Consider the following 13,638-nt stretch of genomic DNA (forward strand, 5'->3'; position numbering starts at 1 on the left):
TCTGTATATGTCCACAATCCATCACCTTCGTGGGGACTAGACCGACCTACCACTAGTGCTTTAGTAAGGCCAACTTGGCCCTCTACTTTCTATGGAAGTTTTAGCTTAGAACCTACCTTTCTGCATGAAGGGCACTTTTAAAAAATTGCCCTTCAAATGATACATACATTTTCTGGTGCCCTTCTAAATACGAAACCGCCAAATCTACGCTTAATTTTTAAAGCCAATTTCAACACAAAAATGTATCAAGTCACATAGATAAAAGTACAACCTCGAAAATTTGGCCTCCAACTTTCAGCCTTGAGAAAAAAATCATTGTATTATAATTAGTGCTACATACAATACATGCATTTGTAATCATTTTTTTTCTCAAAAAAAGTACCCGTTAAGGGCAACATTGTCTTTGATCTGCCCTTCCACAAGAATGACGAATTTTAGGAATAGCCCTTCATATGCAAATCCTCGAAATTTTTGCCTTCAAGAGCTCTGCAACCTTCAAAAATGAAGCCATGAACCCTGACTGTAACGTAGGGGCAAAAAACATAACGCTTGAACCTTTGTGACAAACATGTAACTTTACTATAGTAATACTTGTTCACATTTTCCTTCCCTCCAAAGCGAAGGAAAAGGTGGCCATTGAGAGAAGTGCTCACAAACAGTGCGCCAACAACGCTTTGTTGCATTTTACTAGGGGCTGAAGGTCGAGCTGGACCTACCTACGTCGGAGCAGGAGCTCAAAGGTTTCCATTGCTGCTTGAATTATCTGCCTGTTTTCCACGAGTGTGACACTTTGGAGAGAGAGAGAGAGAGAGAGAGAGAGAGAGAGAGAGCGTTCTTGCCAGCATGCAGAACGGAAACCACAAACTTATGAGTGATATCTGTAGAATAAAACTTCTATATTTATGCATACGTAAAAGACTTGGTAGCTACTGCTATGGAGCTAGATTGACGAAGAGCTGAAAATTAGAGGAAAAAAATATTTGAATGATAGATTCATGGTTGTGATGCATGCATCCATCTTGTATTGCATGCACCTGTCTCCATTCTTTTGCAGCGAAAAGAAGAAAGATAACTTTTACGAGAGAGAGAGAGGTATTTGCAAATCGCACTGACACAGTTTTCATGTATTCGTCTTGACTCATCATAGCAAGAATTTAATATCATAGAGCCGTACATTGTATATTGCCACTTCACATAAGAGCTTATTGGACAAAGGCCATGGAGACGACTGTGAAGTGGGAGTCTTGGCTATCATTTGTAGCATCGGCTATCTTGGGTGCAACACTGGTTGCCGTGCCAGCACTCTTGTATCACAAGCAGGTGGTGGATGAGCTAATACAGCAAAGGAACTCAAGAATAAACCAAAGCCAAATAAATTCATCCAAAGCTTCACATGGTCAAAGTGGTAGACGCTCGTCCAGCAAGGATAGGACCTCTGTGCTTGTGCATGAGGGTGTCCTGGGACTTGAGAAAGATGGTCAGAAGCTGCATCGCTCTTCCAAACACCAGGACCAAGAGCGCAATACAGATCATAAGGGACTCTCACAAGTGCCTTTTGGTGTGCTAAGCTCAATCCCTCCTGGGCTTCCGTGGGTTCAGACAGTACAAGAAGGTATCATGATAAACTTTTAGAATGGCTTGGATATAATTGTCTTATGCTTGACTATTTCTATGCACTCAAGTATAAAACAACGTTTTGTGTCTATTTTAATAATTATCCAGTACACACATTAACCGACACGGTCGAGAAAAGAAATTTGGGTTCCTAGATGAGGAAAACCCTTGACAAACATGTTGTATTTATGATATCAAATACTACAAAGACAAAGAAGTTTGTGGTCTGCTTAATCGTGAGGCTACCTAACTCATGATGGTTGTAAGTGCAAACCTGGTTGATTATGCGAAATATGTTGAACGCATTTCAAACAGATGCTTATGCATGGACCTTCTCTACATGTTGAAAAGCATAGCTGCACTTTTCTTCATAGGTGAATTTGGGCTCTTCTTGGATTCATCTAGGTACATGTTTATATATTGAATGGGCTATGACATATTTGAATTTCATTGTGTAGGTTTTTGTTTTGTAATTTTCTATGGCGCTTTTAATATCTTTTAGTTCAGCACAAACACAGAATTGATTGTTTGTATTTTGAAGTGTGACAACATCTGACCAAACTCGTCAGATATTTAATACCAAACCCTGTTAAAATGTTCATGTTGACAATTGTAACCAATCATTTCAGTCCAATCTGGTGGTTATATCGTTTTCCAGTTTTACACTTAACTCTAACACATCACATCTCAGTTGATGCTAGCGGCTTCGAAGTGGAAGAAGGTTCAGAAGAAGACGACATTGTAAATGATCAGGATGAGCATACCTATGAATATGAGGAAGCAAGTGGAAACTCTCTCATGTCTAATACAGCCTTGCTAGCAAAGGTAGCTCATACTCTTTTACTAGTGAATGAGGAAGCTACACTGTTGTGTTTAGTCGATTGACTTTCTTCTCATGTTTCACTTTACCTCTTAAGCGTGAGTCTTCTAAACCTTTTAAGCTTTCTGGTCGTGCATGTGTATAGCTGTAAGATTGTGTTTGGATGAGTTATGGGCTTTCCCAAACATCAAAGTGGAGCAAGAGGTCACGGAGGTTAGGACAATATTCCCACAGTTTGGACAGAGAACTTTTGTGCTTTTGGGACTTTATAGTTCCCTTGCTTATCATCGATTAAACTAGTGTGTAAGAAAAAGGGAAGCATCTTTGTGAATTTTCTGGATACTTTGAAAACTTGATGCTGAGCTCCAAAGGGGAAAATTTTGATGAAGCCCAAAACTCTAGATGATATCTAGTTCACTTCTATTTCATTTTGCACTTGCTTATGCATTCCTTCATGCCGAGTCTTGAACATATGCACTTTGTATTTGCCAACGTTTTGGACAGGATGACAGTGTAAAATCCATGTTATCTTCTGCTGTGGTGGCCAAAGATAATGGAAATGGGTCTGCGGAGCGAACAGGTAACACTGTAAATAGGTCACACAGCATACCCGGAGAGCTTCATGGTATCCATGCTCCAGATCCTGTGGCAGCTGATATCCTTAGAAAAGAGCCAGAGCAAGAGTGCTATGTACGACTTCAAGTTGAACCGATAGGTATGTCTCAAGTTTTGGTTTCAAGCATTTGCAGAAAGAGATCTGTCTTGCTTTATTTGGGCATAAGGACCCCATCTTGGACCTAGAGGGTTACACACCCTAATCATGTGTTATTTTTCCTTCTTATAGAAGGTGTCAAAGTTTCCAAGGTCTCAGTGTCCTCAAGTGTCCGTGCTGTCCCTTGTCCACATTTTTCAAATTATTGGACTTTTTAAGTCCTGACTGTTGTCAAGTGCCTTAGCAATGTCATGATGTCCCTTTCCAAAACATCATCGAAGGACTTTCTTATTGGAGATAAAGAATAGTATAATCTGATTGCCGAAGGCATCCGAACCTGCATGTAACAAACTCCCTTGTTGTATAGATTGGTTTTGGTAATGATGCAAGTGAATAAGCAAGAAAATTTTTGACCCAGTATTTAGCATTCTTCCTACAACAGGCCTCAGTATTTCAAGTCTTGAAATTTGTTCATACTTGTGTCATGTTTATTCCCATTTTCTAACCCTTTCTTTTTTAATTTTCCTTAGAGGCTGCAAAATTGTCAAGCTGGTGGGTGTAGACGATGATGTTTAGGGTAGACAGAAAGAATTTAAGAAAGATTATACTAATGTGTCATCAGTGGCAGCAAAGGCCTCAGCAGTTGCTGATGTGGCAATGTCGTGCAGCAAGGCACAACATACTTTTAGAGAGGGTATGGGTCAGAGCCAACATGAGACATAGAATGTGGAAGGGGAGGGGTCGGGGGGGGTGTTATAGACTTGGGCACCACAAGTCGGAAATCTGGCACGACACATGAGAGAATCACTTAAAATACTTCACAACTTTATCACACTTTAATAATTGGAGTTGACATGGCCCGGTGTAGTTCCGTGCCTAGAGGTATTGGCCCCAAAATCTGGCCCCCCTTACGGTATTTATTTTTATATTAATGCTTGAGCAAAGTACAACACCCGCGGGACCTCTGCTCTCAGACTCTTTGTCCAGATGCTTTGCTGAGTGAGCCCCCAAGCATCTATTTATTCTTACAAGGGATGCCCCAAAAGCAGAGCACCAAAAGCAGTCAAATCAATCAAATCCCAAAAGCATCTGGCCTAAAAACTGCCCAAAAAGCAGCCAGCGCAATTGACGGAAATCTGTACAGCAGCCATGTCAGCATGTCAGCGCTTTTTTGCTGAAAATCCGTACTGTCTGTCCACATCAGCACAGGTCGTGGAAATCCGTATTGCCTGTCCACGTCAGCACCCGGGCAATAGTGCCACGTCATCATTTTGTGACATACCCCCCTCTTGAAAGAATTGTAATCGCCCTCGATTACGCCTGCAAAATCAGACATAAGCCATAAACTGGTTTAGTAGACACTGACTCTAGGTAACGACGCACTAGATGACACAAATCAAGCACTTGTACAACGACGATAGTCACATCACATTCACATGACATTCAAATCATATCACATAAAATCCATTCTGATCTAGGACCATGATTCTTGGCGACGTATTTAGCAATCATATCTAGATCCACACCGGACCTCACTGATGTCGGATTAACTAATCCTTATTGCGATCATGTCCATAGATTTCTCAAGGCCAAAATGCTGCAGTCATTTCATCAATCATTCCATCTGTACTCAAACACAATCACACGTGTGAGTAATCATTTCCGGGAATTCCAATCAGACATTGAGTTCATAGTGAACAGAGTGTTTCAATCATTCAATTCTAGTCATCTTTTCGCCGTGTGGCTATCTCATCCCTTGGGAACTCTTGATGCGCTCACCACGGTTTCGTTCATTCATCAATCAGTCATCATCATGATTCAGAATTCATGATTCTTATTGTTATCATGTTCATTCTGGAGCTGTCATTGCTCCGAATTCGTCATCATCTCATTCTCGATTTTTACCTGTTAATCTGTTCACAAATAGGAGGATCTTCCATAAAACATTAGTTTCATATGTAAATCAAAGTTATCTTCGAAAAGTTCTACTTCAAAATTATTCATTCATAAATTCACAAAGCAAAATATTGCTAGTTCATTCGTAATTTTTTATCTAGGATTTGTTCTGAAATGAGTATCTCTTTGCCTGGTTCTATTTTCAATATGTCAGTCATTCTCATTCTTGTGTCTTTTTGGGACACCGTGCAAATATATGTCCTTGTTTCCCATATTCAAAACACTTTCCTGTTTTGAGATATTTGTCTTTTTGTTCTTCTGTCAGTCGTGGTCGTGTATCTTTTTGTCGTCTGCTTCTGTTATGACTTGTTGAAGGTTCATCCGATGGATAAGTCAAGTTACCCGAATGCATAGCAAAACCTTGCTTAGCATATCCCATCAACTGCTGTATGGTCTCAGATTTTTGTAACAAAAGCAGTAGTCTCGTATCTCTTTGGGCAGTCCACAACAGAATCGCCTCGATTTGCTGCTTGAAAGTGATCTTCTTAAAGGATGAAGCAGGTAGAAAAACATCCCAAAATCTCTCGCAGTAAGTATCCAAAGTTTTTGCCTTGACCATTCGAAGATGATTCTAGTCAATAATCACGTCTCGTTCGTATTCTTGAGTGAGCCACGAAGAAATAAAGAGTCTCTTGAACTTCAGCCACTTTGTCGATGCTTTTTTTCTTAATAGAAGAGTGGATCATCATGTCCGTTCATTGCCTTTCAAAATGATGTTGCCCGTCTAATCTTGGAGTGCTTTGTAAAGCAACCTCCAGAAAATGCTATGTCAAAGTGTTGAATAAAGGCTAAAGCCTTAGGAGCATCTCGAAACCTTGAAAAGGTTTCAAAGTTTACTACAAGGAATGTGTTTGAGCTTTTTAGAATGTAAACAATGCAAGCGAAAAGTGTGGGTACTCTCATCCCGCCCGGGAAGTTTGACACATGCAATAACTGTCTATTTTGATGCCTGATATGTAGCGATGCGCGAACCGCGCTAGAAGTGGTCAAAAATGGTATGTGAGCACGTGGCAATGATATTTGGGTATCAAGGACCAAGTCTACAGAATTTGGTGGATTTTGGAGTCCGTTTGGTATTTTTTGCGAGCTCGTGCGGGGTCAAAATTGGTCAAAAATGGGGCTAAGAATGTCAAAAAATGATGTGAAAAGGCTTTAAATTGCCACTTCACTTATGGTGCCGTGAGTGTCCAGGCTGAGGGAGTACTTTTGAAGTGCAATATCAACACTTTCACCTCTGTGTGTGGGAGGAAGTAGGGTTCCTACAGGTGGTCTGGTGCAGTCCCGTTGCATTCGCGTTCTGTTTTCGAGTGTGGAGGAGCGAATGAGAGATTTTTCTCTTCAATTTTGCACTTGGGAGAGTCTATGGAAGTTTTGAGGTTTCCATGGATGTGTGTGTGCGAGGAATTGAGGGAAGGAGGTGCGTCTTTCTGCAAGACTATGTGACCTTGTATCGGTGCTATTAGGGTTGAGGCTACTCCAAAGAGTCCAACAGAGTGGAGTTTGGTGAAGCTTTTGCAATGGTTTGAGAGAGGCCTTTTGTGGCTGGAATTTTTGAGTTTTTGATGGTTTTTCTTGTATATTTTGGTCACCATCAAGTGCGATTTCAAGCGTTGATCAACTTGACTCACCTTGTAGTGTCTGCGGGCAGGCAAGGGCTTGTAGGTCAAGGTGTTTGGAGTTTGAATAGGGATTGTGGGGAGGATTTTCATTGAGCTCTTGAGTGGTGGTGTGTGGTGTGGAATCAAAGTAAATTCCTTGCGTTGTTTTAAGGTGTCGGGGTGTGTGAGTATGCGCACGGTGTCTTTTGCTCCATCATCGGCACCCGATGGATGAGGTGCATTCCCTTTGGCAGAAAGCCACCCATTCTCCAATAAAGTCAGCCCTCAAGAAACCTTCTGTCCCACGGATGTTTACTAAAGATGAACTTGAGAACATTGTTGAGAGACGAGTCAACCAACTTTTGGGGGCAAAGAAGAAGCAACTGAAGAAACGCAACAAGGGAACTGACTACCTTGGTTATTTAGGCCGAAAATCCTCTTTTTTGGATGCAAGAAAACAAAAGAAGCATGTACGCTTTGAAGGATTGTCCAGTTCGTCCTCATCTTCTTTAGACAGCTCGGACAACTCATCCTCTTCTGACTTGAGTGATGAGGATAGAAAGGGCAAGAAACGACGAAAGAACCAGAGATTGGGAAAGAACAAGAAGGCCAAGAAAAGTGGATCCCAACACTTTTCCGACAGTTTTGATGAGGATTCATCTTCTTCTGAGAGTTTGGACTCCGATGACCATATGTTTTATTCAAAGAGGAAGCACTTTTACAGAGCCAAAACCAATATGACTTTCTCGAGGACAAGGGTAAAAAAATTAAGGAATTCAAAGAGGGTGGACAAGAGCCAAAATAAGCCACTCGGGACCACATCCGATACCCTATCCAAGCATGTACTTGTGCATGACTGCCTTCACGCAAGCATGACTATTTGCAATGTGTACACGTCGCATCATTTTTAAAACTTGAAACCACTTTGCAAAGCTCCTAAATGCATGTATTTACATCTCTTTGTACATATGCCCATGCATATACACGCTACTTTGTACATGCCAAAAGCGGTCTATCATCATTGGCCACCCTCTAGGTAGAGCATTTATGCTTAACCAAGAGACTGTTTGCATCTGACACCACATCCCTTGCAAAACATTTCTTCAATCTATAACCATTTATTCTATAGCGCAAACATTTGCCAAAAAGCCTTTCCAACTCATATGTGCCATTAGAAAATACCCGCTTCACTCTGTACGGCCCCAACCATTTGTCCCTCAACTTCTTTTGAAAAGTAAAATCCAAGCGAGAATCGTACCTCATCACCAGATCTTCCTCTTTAATTTCTTGTTCTGGCAACCTCATATTCATTTTCTCCATCCTCGTCTCTGCTTCTTGAAGATAATAATCATTGGCTTTCTCTCTATTCATTTGCAACAACTCTAGAGCAAGAATTCTTTTCTGCAACTTGTCTTTACATCATGGTTTTAGGCGCATGGGTTCAGCATAGACAGAGTGCCCCCCTTCCAGTACTCACTAGATGCACTTTCTCTGACTCTCACATAGTCCGAGATCACCAGGCTCATCCGCCAGGACTCGACTCAGCTAGACACCAGGAGGACATGGATACAACCAGCACAGGAGCTGAGCACGAAGATGGCTTTCTATAGAGAGCATCTTCTCCAGCTTACGGAGGACGTTTTTGTGACGAGATCTAGATACATGGACACCCACTTGTCTCATGGGATACGATGTGCTATTGGCCAGATACGCACATCCTCACACCAGCTACGGATCGAGATTGGGAGATACAACAGAGTACTAGCAGAGGCAAGGACATGCTTCTTGTGTGACGTGGAGCTTGAGACAGAGTTGCGCTACACATGCCACTGCCCCGTCTACTATGAGATACGCGGCCGCTTCCACTGCTTGTTCAGAGAGAACTTCGGACCACTCTCCAGAGTCATGCGGTACGAGGATCAGAGATGCTTGGGTCTGTTTTTGCTCGAGCTGCGCAGACATAGAGAGAGCCTGATGAAGGGAGAGACCAGCCAGTCTTAGAGATGGATCATAGACTTCTTTAGAGTAGACACTGGACACACTCGGAAGAGCTACTACCACAGGAGAGCTCGTAGCCTCACACCAGAGGCACACTGATCGATCGAGCGACCGAGCTAGGGAGATCCAAACGCCCACAATCGCGGAGGACTACACAACATCGACGGAGGTTGCATCAGAGGATTCGGATCACTGTGGCCCGCGACATGCACGACGCTCGGTCAGGCTATTGACCATGGAGGAGATTGATGAGATCCGCTAGCGACCGATGCTGGATCTTTTGTGATCTGTGATTTAGCTATCCCACCTAGCTGCTTAGATCACACCTAGCTGTTTCGGATTCCATAGCACTTTATTTAGTCATTTTTGTTACTCTGACTTTGTATCAGATCCACCACATTGTAACTTTCTGGTCTCATAGGTCATTCTGGCCTTCTGAAGACGTTAATATAACATTTCATCTCTCTCTCTCTCTCTCTCTCTCTCTCTCTCTCTCTCTCTCTCGATCCATGCCCACACACGTGCTTTTTTCACTGCTGAGATGGTGAAGAAGGCCATTTGACAGGATGAGGGCTGGGAGAGCATATGATCATGATGGCTTAGTGGCTGAGCATTTCATGCATGCCAGAGATCTACTAGCAGAGCTTCTAGGAGTTATGTTTAACCGTGCCATGTGTGAGGGCTTGCTTGATACTTGGAGCCTATCTACTATTGTACCTATCCTCAAGTCAGGAGACCCTATGGAGCTTGGGAATTATCGCACTATCATGATTGGACACACATTGGCACAGTTGTACGCATCCATTCTTGAGCAGCAACTGAGTAGATGGGCAGAGAGGGAGGGGATAGGCAGGGTTCTAGAGAGGTTTTTTACTCTTGACCATATCTTGACACTCAGAGCCATCATTGAGGAGGACAGATCACATGGGAGACGGATCTATTGTAGCTTTGTGGACTTCCGCAAAGCATTTGACAAAGTACCCAGAGCTAGATTGATGCGCAGATTACAGCAGATGGGAGTACCCACAAAGCTCATTTGGGGGCTCATGGCATTATATAGGTCGGTAGTGGGGCATGTACGCACCTCAGAGGGTCTATCTACACCGGTTTACTCCACTATTGGGGTGCAACAAGGCTGTCCACTCTCTCCTACTCTATTTGGTATGTATGTGGATGAGGTTTCTGACTACATTGAGAGAGATGGTGATAGAGGTGCACAGCTGCCAGGGACATGGATTCCACTATTGTTATATGCTGATGATATTGTGTTGATCTTTGAGTCTCCAGAGGGGATGCAACGTCACTTGGATGCTTTGCATAGGCCCATGAAAGTGGTTTGTCTGTCAACCTTGGTAAAACCAAGGTCATGGTATTTAATACCACCCCACAGTGGATCAGGAGGTCAGCACTCGCGTTCACATACGGCCAGGAGACAGTGGAGTATACCGATGCTTACACTTACCTTGGAGTGGCTTTTAGTGGACCAACATTTTCACTGAGGAGAGCAGCATAGACTAGATTGACCAGAGCCCATGCAGCATTGGGTAGACTGGAGAGGATGTGTTCACAGGTTCAGTTTCAGGAACCTCGGACAAAGCTCTGGCTCTTTGACACTTTGGTGGCTTCTACATTGCTCTATGGAGCTGAGATATGGGGACCTTCATTGGATCATCAGGGGAGGACGGGTCGCACTGGTGGATGGGGAGACATGGAGAAGCCTCTGGTCTCTATGATCTCGCGGCTCGTTAGAGCCAAGGCTTCCGTACCACGTGCCATTATCCGAGCAGAGCTAGCTGCCCCCCAACTAGTGGTTGAGGCACTCACCAGATCTGTCTCCTTCATACACCGCATGTGGGAACTTCCCAGAGACAGATGTGTCCGCCTTGCACTTGAGTCCTCTCGACAGTTAGCCATGCAGGGAGATACAACATGCTGGTACGGGGAGATGACATCATGGTTTTAGGCGCATGGATTCAGCATAGATAGATTGCCCCCCTTCTAGTACTCACTGGATGCACCCTCTCTGACTCTTACATAGTCCGAGATCACCAGGCTCATCCGCCAGGACTTGACTTAGCTAGCCACCAGGAGGACATGGATACAGCCAGTACAGGATCTGGGCACGAAGATGGCTTCTACAGAGAGCATCTTCTCTAGCTTACGGAGGACGGTTTTGTGACGAGGCCCAGATACATGGACACCTACTTGTCTCATGGGATACGATGTGCTATTGGCCAGATATGCACATCTTCACACCAGGTGCGGATCGAGATTGGGAGATACAGCGGAGTACCAGCAAAGGCCAGGACATGCCCCATGTGTGACATGGAGCCTGAGACAGAGTTGCACTACACATGCCACTGCCCCGTCTACTACGAGATACGAGGCCGCTTCCACTGCTTGTTCAGAGAGGGATTTGGACCACTCTCTAGAGTCATGCGGTACGAGGATCAGAGATGCCTGGGTTTGTTTTTGCTCGAGCTCCGCAGACACAGAGAGAGCCTGACATGAGGACAGGCTAGGCAATCTCAGAGACAGATCACAGACTTCTTTAGAGCAAACACTGGACACTCGGAGGAGCTACCACCAGAACATAGTTTGTCGCCTTACACCAGAGGCACACTGATCGATCGAGCGACCGAGATGGGGAGATCCAGACGCCCATGACTGCGGAGGACTACACAGCATCGACGGAGGTTGCATCAAAGGATCTGGATCACTTTGGCCCGACATGCACGACGCCCTGTCAGACTACTGACCATGGAGGAGATTGATGAGATCCGCCAGCGACCGATGCTGGATCTCTTTTGATCTCTCTTGGGACTCAGCTATCCCAGCTAGCTGCTTAGTTCACACCTAGCAGTTTAGGATTCCTTAGCATAGTATTTTCATTTTGTGATTTTGTTACTTTTGTTACTCTGACTTTGTATCAGATCCACCACATTGTAACTTTCTGGTCTCATAGGTCACTTTGGGCTTTTGAAGACGTTAATATAACATTTCATTTCATTTCATTTCTGTTCGTGTGCTGCTATTGATTTCTCGCTTGGAGTGTCAAGCCTGTTACCTGCATCCCAACACATTAAACATGATTAGGCTTCTCTTCAAATCCTTAAGCTTCCGCTTCAACTCTACACAACTCGTGTTTATGATTTCCCTAGAAATTAGGGAGTTTGAGCTCTTTGTGCATGGCTTGAATAGGTAACCCAAGTCATTTTGATAGACTTTACTTGGAAACTAAACAGATCATAATCGTCTTGATTGAATAATCGATGGTTATGTAGCGGTGCTTTTGAGATGGTTTCTCTTGTGATTCTAGCATTCGTAAGGCTAAAAACTTGAACTTCTCACTATGCCTGTGGCTGTTTTTTTGCAGAGGCTCCATCTTCAGAGGAGGAGGAGGTATGTAGATTGATGCAAGAGTGTCTTGCATTGCGCGAAAAATATGTCTTTAGAGAGAAAGTTGCACCTTGGGACACGGAGACAATTACAGATCCTAGTACTCCAAAACGCGATCCAGACCCATTTCAATATGAGCAAGAACCAGCCTCCAAGGTCTGCTTGTGATATTGAAGTTTTATGTTGGTTACAGAGATAGAATCTAGCTTATAAACTCAATATCTATTCTTTATGTGCCTTGCTTATATATCCTGATACATGCAGTAAAAATGACACTGTTTTGCAGCATGTTTTCCAAATGATTGATGGGGTGGTTCATATCTATGCTAACGAAAAAGGTATATAATTACAGAGAAACCAAGAAGTATCAATGGTTTTAGCGTAGGATGTGAAAACGCTCATTTATGGAGTTATCTTCATTGGCAGCCTGATGGACTGAAGCTTCTTTTTCTTTCTTGAAGATGCACACCTAAGATTGGTAATCTAATGTAAAGTGGAATGCCTTGTCGTTGAAGTGACAATGTTTAATCGCACAAATGTTCTTAGCTAAGAATTCAAAAGTAAGAGGTATCCGAGAGCCATATGTGCTGACGCACCCATGAACCGCCAAATTTCTTCTTTTTCCTAGGATTGGTCTCTCTATAACATTCAATGCTTTTTCCCTCTAGGAATTTTACTTTTCTGGAGCACAATGTTGCAGACTTGTATTAGAAAAGACTGCCTGTGCTAGAATTTGCCTTAATGATTCTCTCTTGTGTGTCCTTGTAGGGATCTTGCTTTTAGAGTTGTGTTATTTTCTCTAGATTGTTTCGTTGATTGTTTAATTCAGCTTTAAAATACAAGCATTTTCAAAAGGCGACAAAAAGAAAACTAAAAAACGATGGGAATGGTTTGAAACTATCCTTCATTTTGGAGAAGAAAACATTGGGGCATTAGATAAAGCTTCATTTTGTAAACCAACAAAACAGGGCTTAGGCCCTTAAGAGCCCATGTTTAAAAAAAAGTTAACAGTGGGGAATATTATAGCTTCACTTTTCAAATTTGTGAAAACAATAGTATGCTTCTTGTAGCAAGGATTGTTGGTATACACCTGCAAGACTGTCTGTTATAAAGAAGTTCAGGTGACTGTAATTCCAAAATACCTCTTTGTTCCCACTGCCACCTATGTTTGGGTGCTGCTGTGCGCAGCTTTTCCATGTATTCATAAAAATAAGAAAAAAAAAACCAAGCCACCACCGCATCTTGGTGGCACTCTGCATCCACCACAGTGCCCCTCCTTTTTGTCCTTTTCGCTTCCTTTATCTGCACAATATCAAAAGATTTTTGGTGCTTTTGCCCTTGGCCTACCATGAAGGCAACGACAGTTTGGTCTCCTTGGACTGTGAACATTGTTCTTTCAGAAACTTGCACAGAAGCAAGTGGATAGTTGGCTCTTCCTTCTTGAGAGCAGAGATTTGTAGATATCTCCAAGAATGAGGCCTTTCTAGCCACCTTATGGCATGCTCGTTTATCTTCTCAGAGATATTTCGTGCTGCAACTCA

General features: G+C 43.1%; 1 protein-coding gene across 1 annotated transcript in view; it reads left to right on the forward strand.

Moving 5' to 3' along the window:
• The first annotated feature begins 576 nt into the window (after positions 1-576).
• Positions 577-13,638, forward strand: part of LOC147452588 (AMP deaminase-like) — a 125,429-nt gene continuing 112,367 nt past the window's right edge. Inside the window, exons 1-6 of the mRNA XM_086518223.1 lie at positions 577-740; positions 1,148-1,612; positions 2,306-2,439; positions 2,939-3,149; positions 12,075-12,253; positions 12,384-12,435. Coding sequence (XP_086374349.1) covers positions 1,219-1,612; positions 2,306-2,439; positions 2,939-3,149; positions 12,075-12,253; positions 12,384-12,435 — 970 coding nt within the window. The 5' untranslated portion in view covers positions 577-740; positions 1,148-1,218. The remainder of the gene's footprint in view (positions 741-1,147; positions 1,613-2,305; positions 2,440-2,938; positions 3,150-12,074; positions 12,254-12,383; positions 12,436-13,638) is intronic.

Source organism: Adiantum capillus-veneris, chromosome 8 (genome assembly GCF_014529385.1).
Source record: "Adiantum capillus-veneris isolate H3 chromosome 8, ASM1452938v2, whole genome shotgun sequence".
Lineage (NCBI taxonomy): Eukaryota > Viridiplantae > Streptophyta > Polypodiopsida > Polypodiales > Pteridaceae > Adiantum > Adiantum capillus-veneris.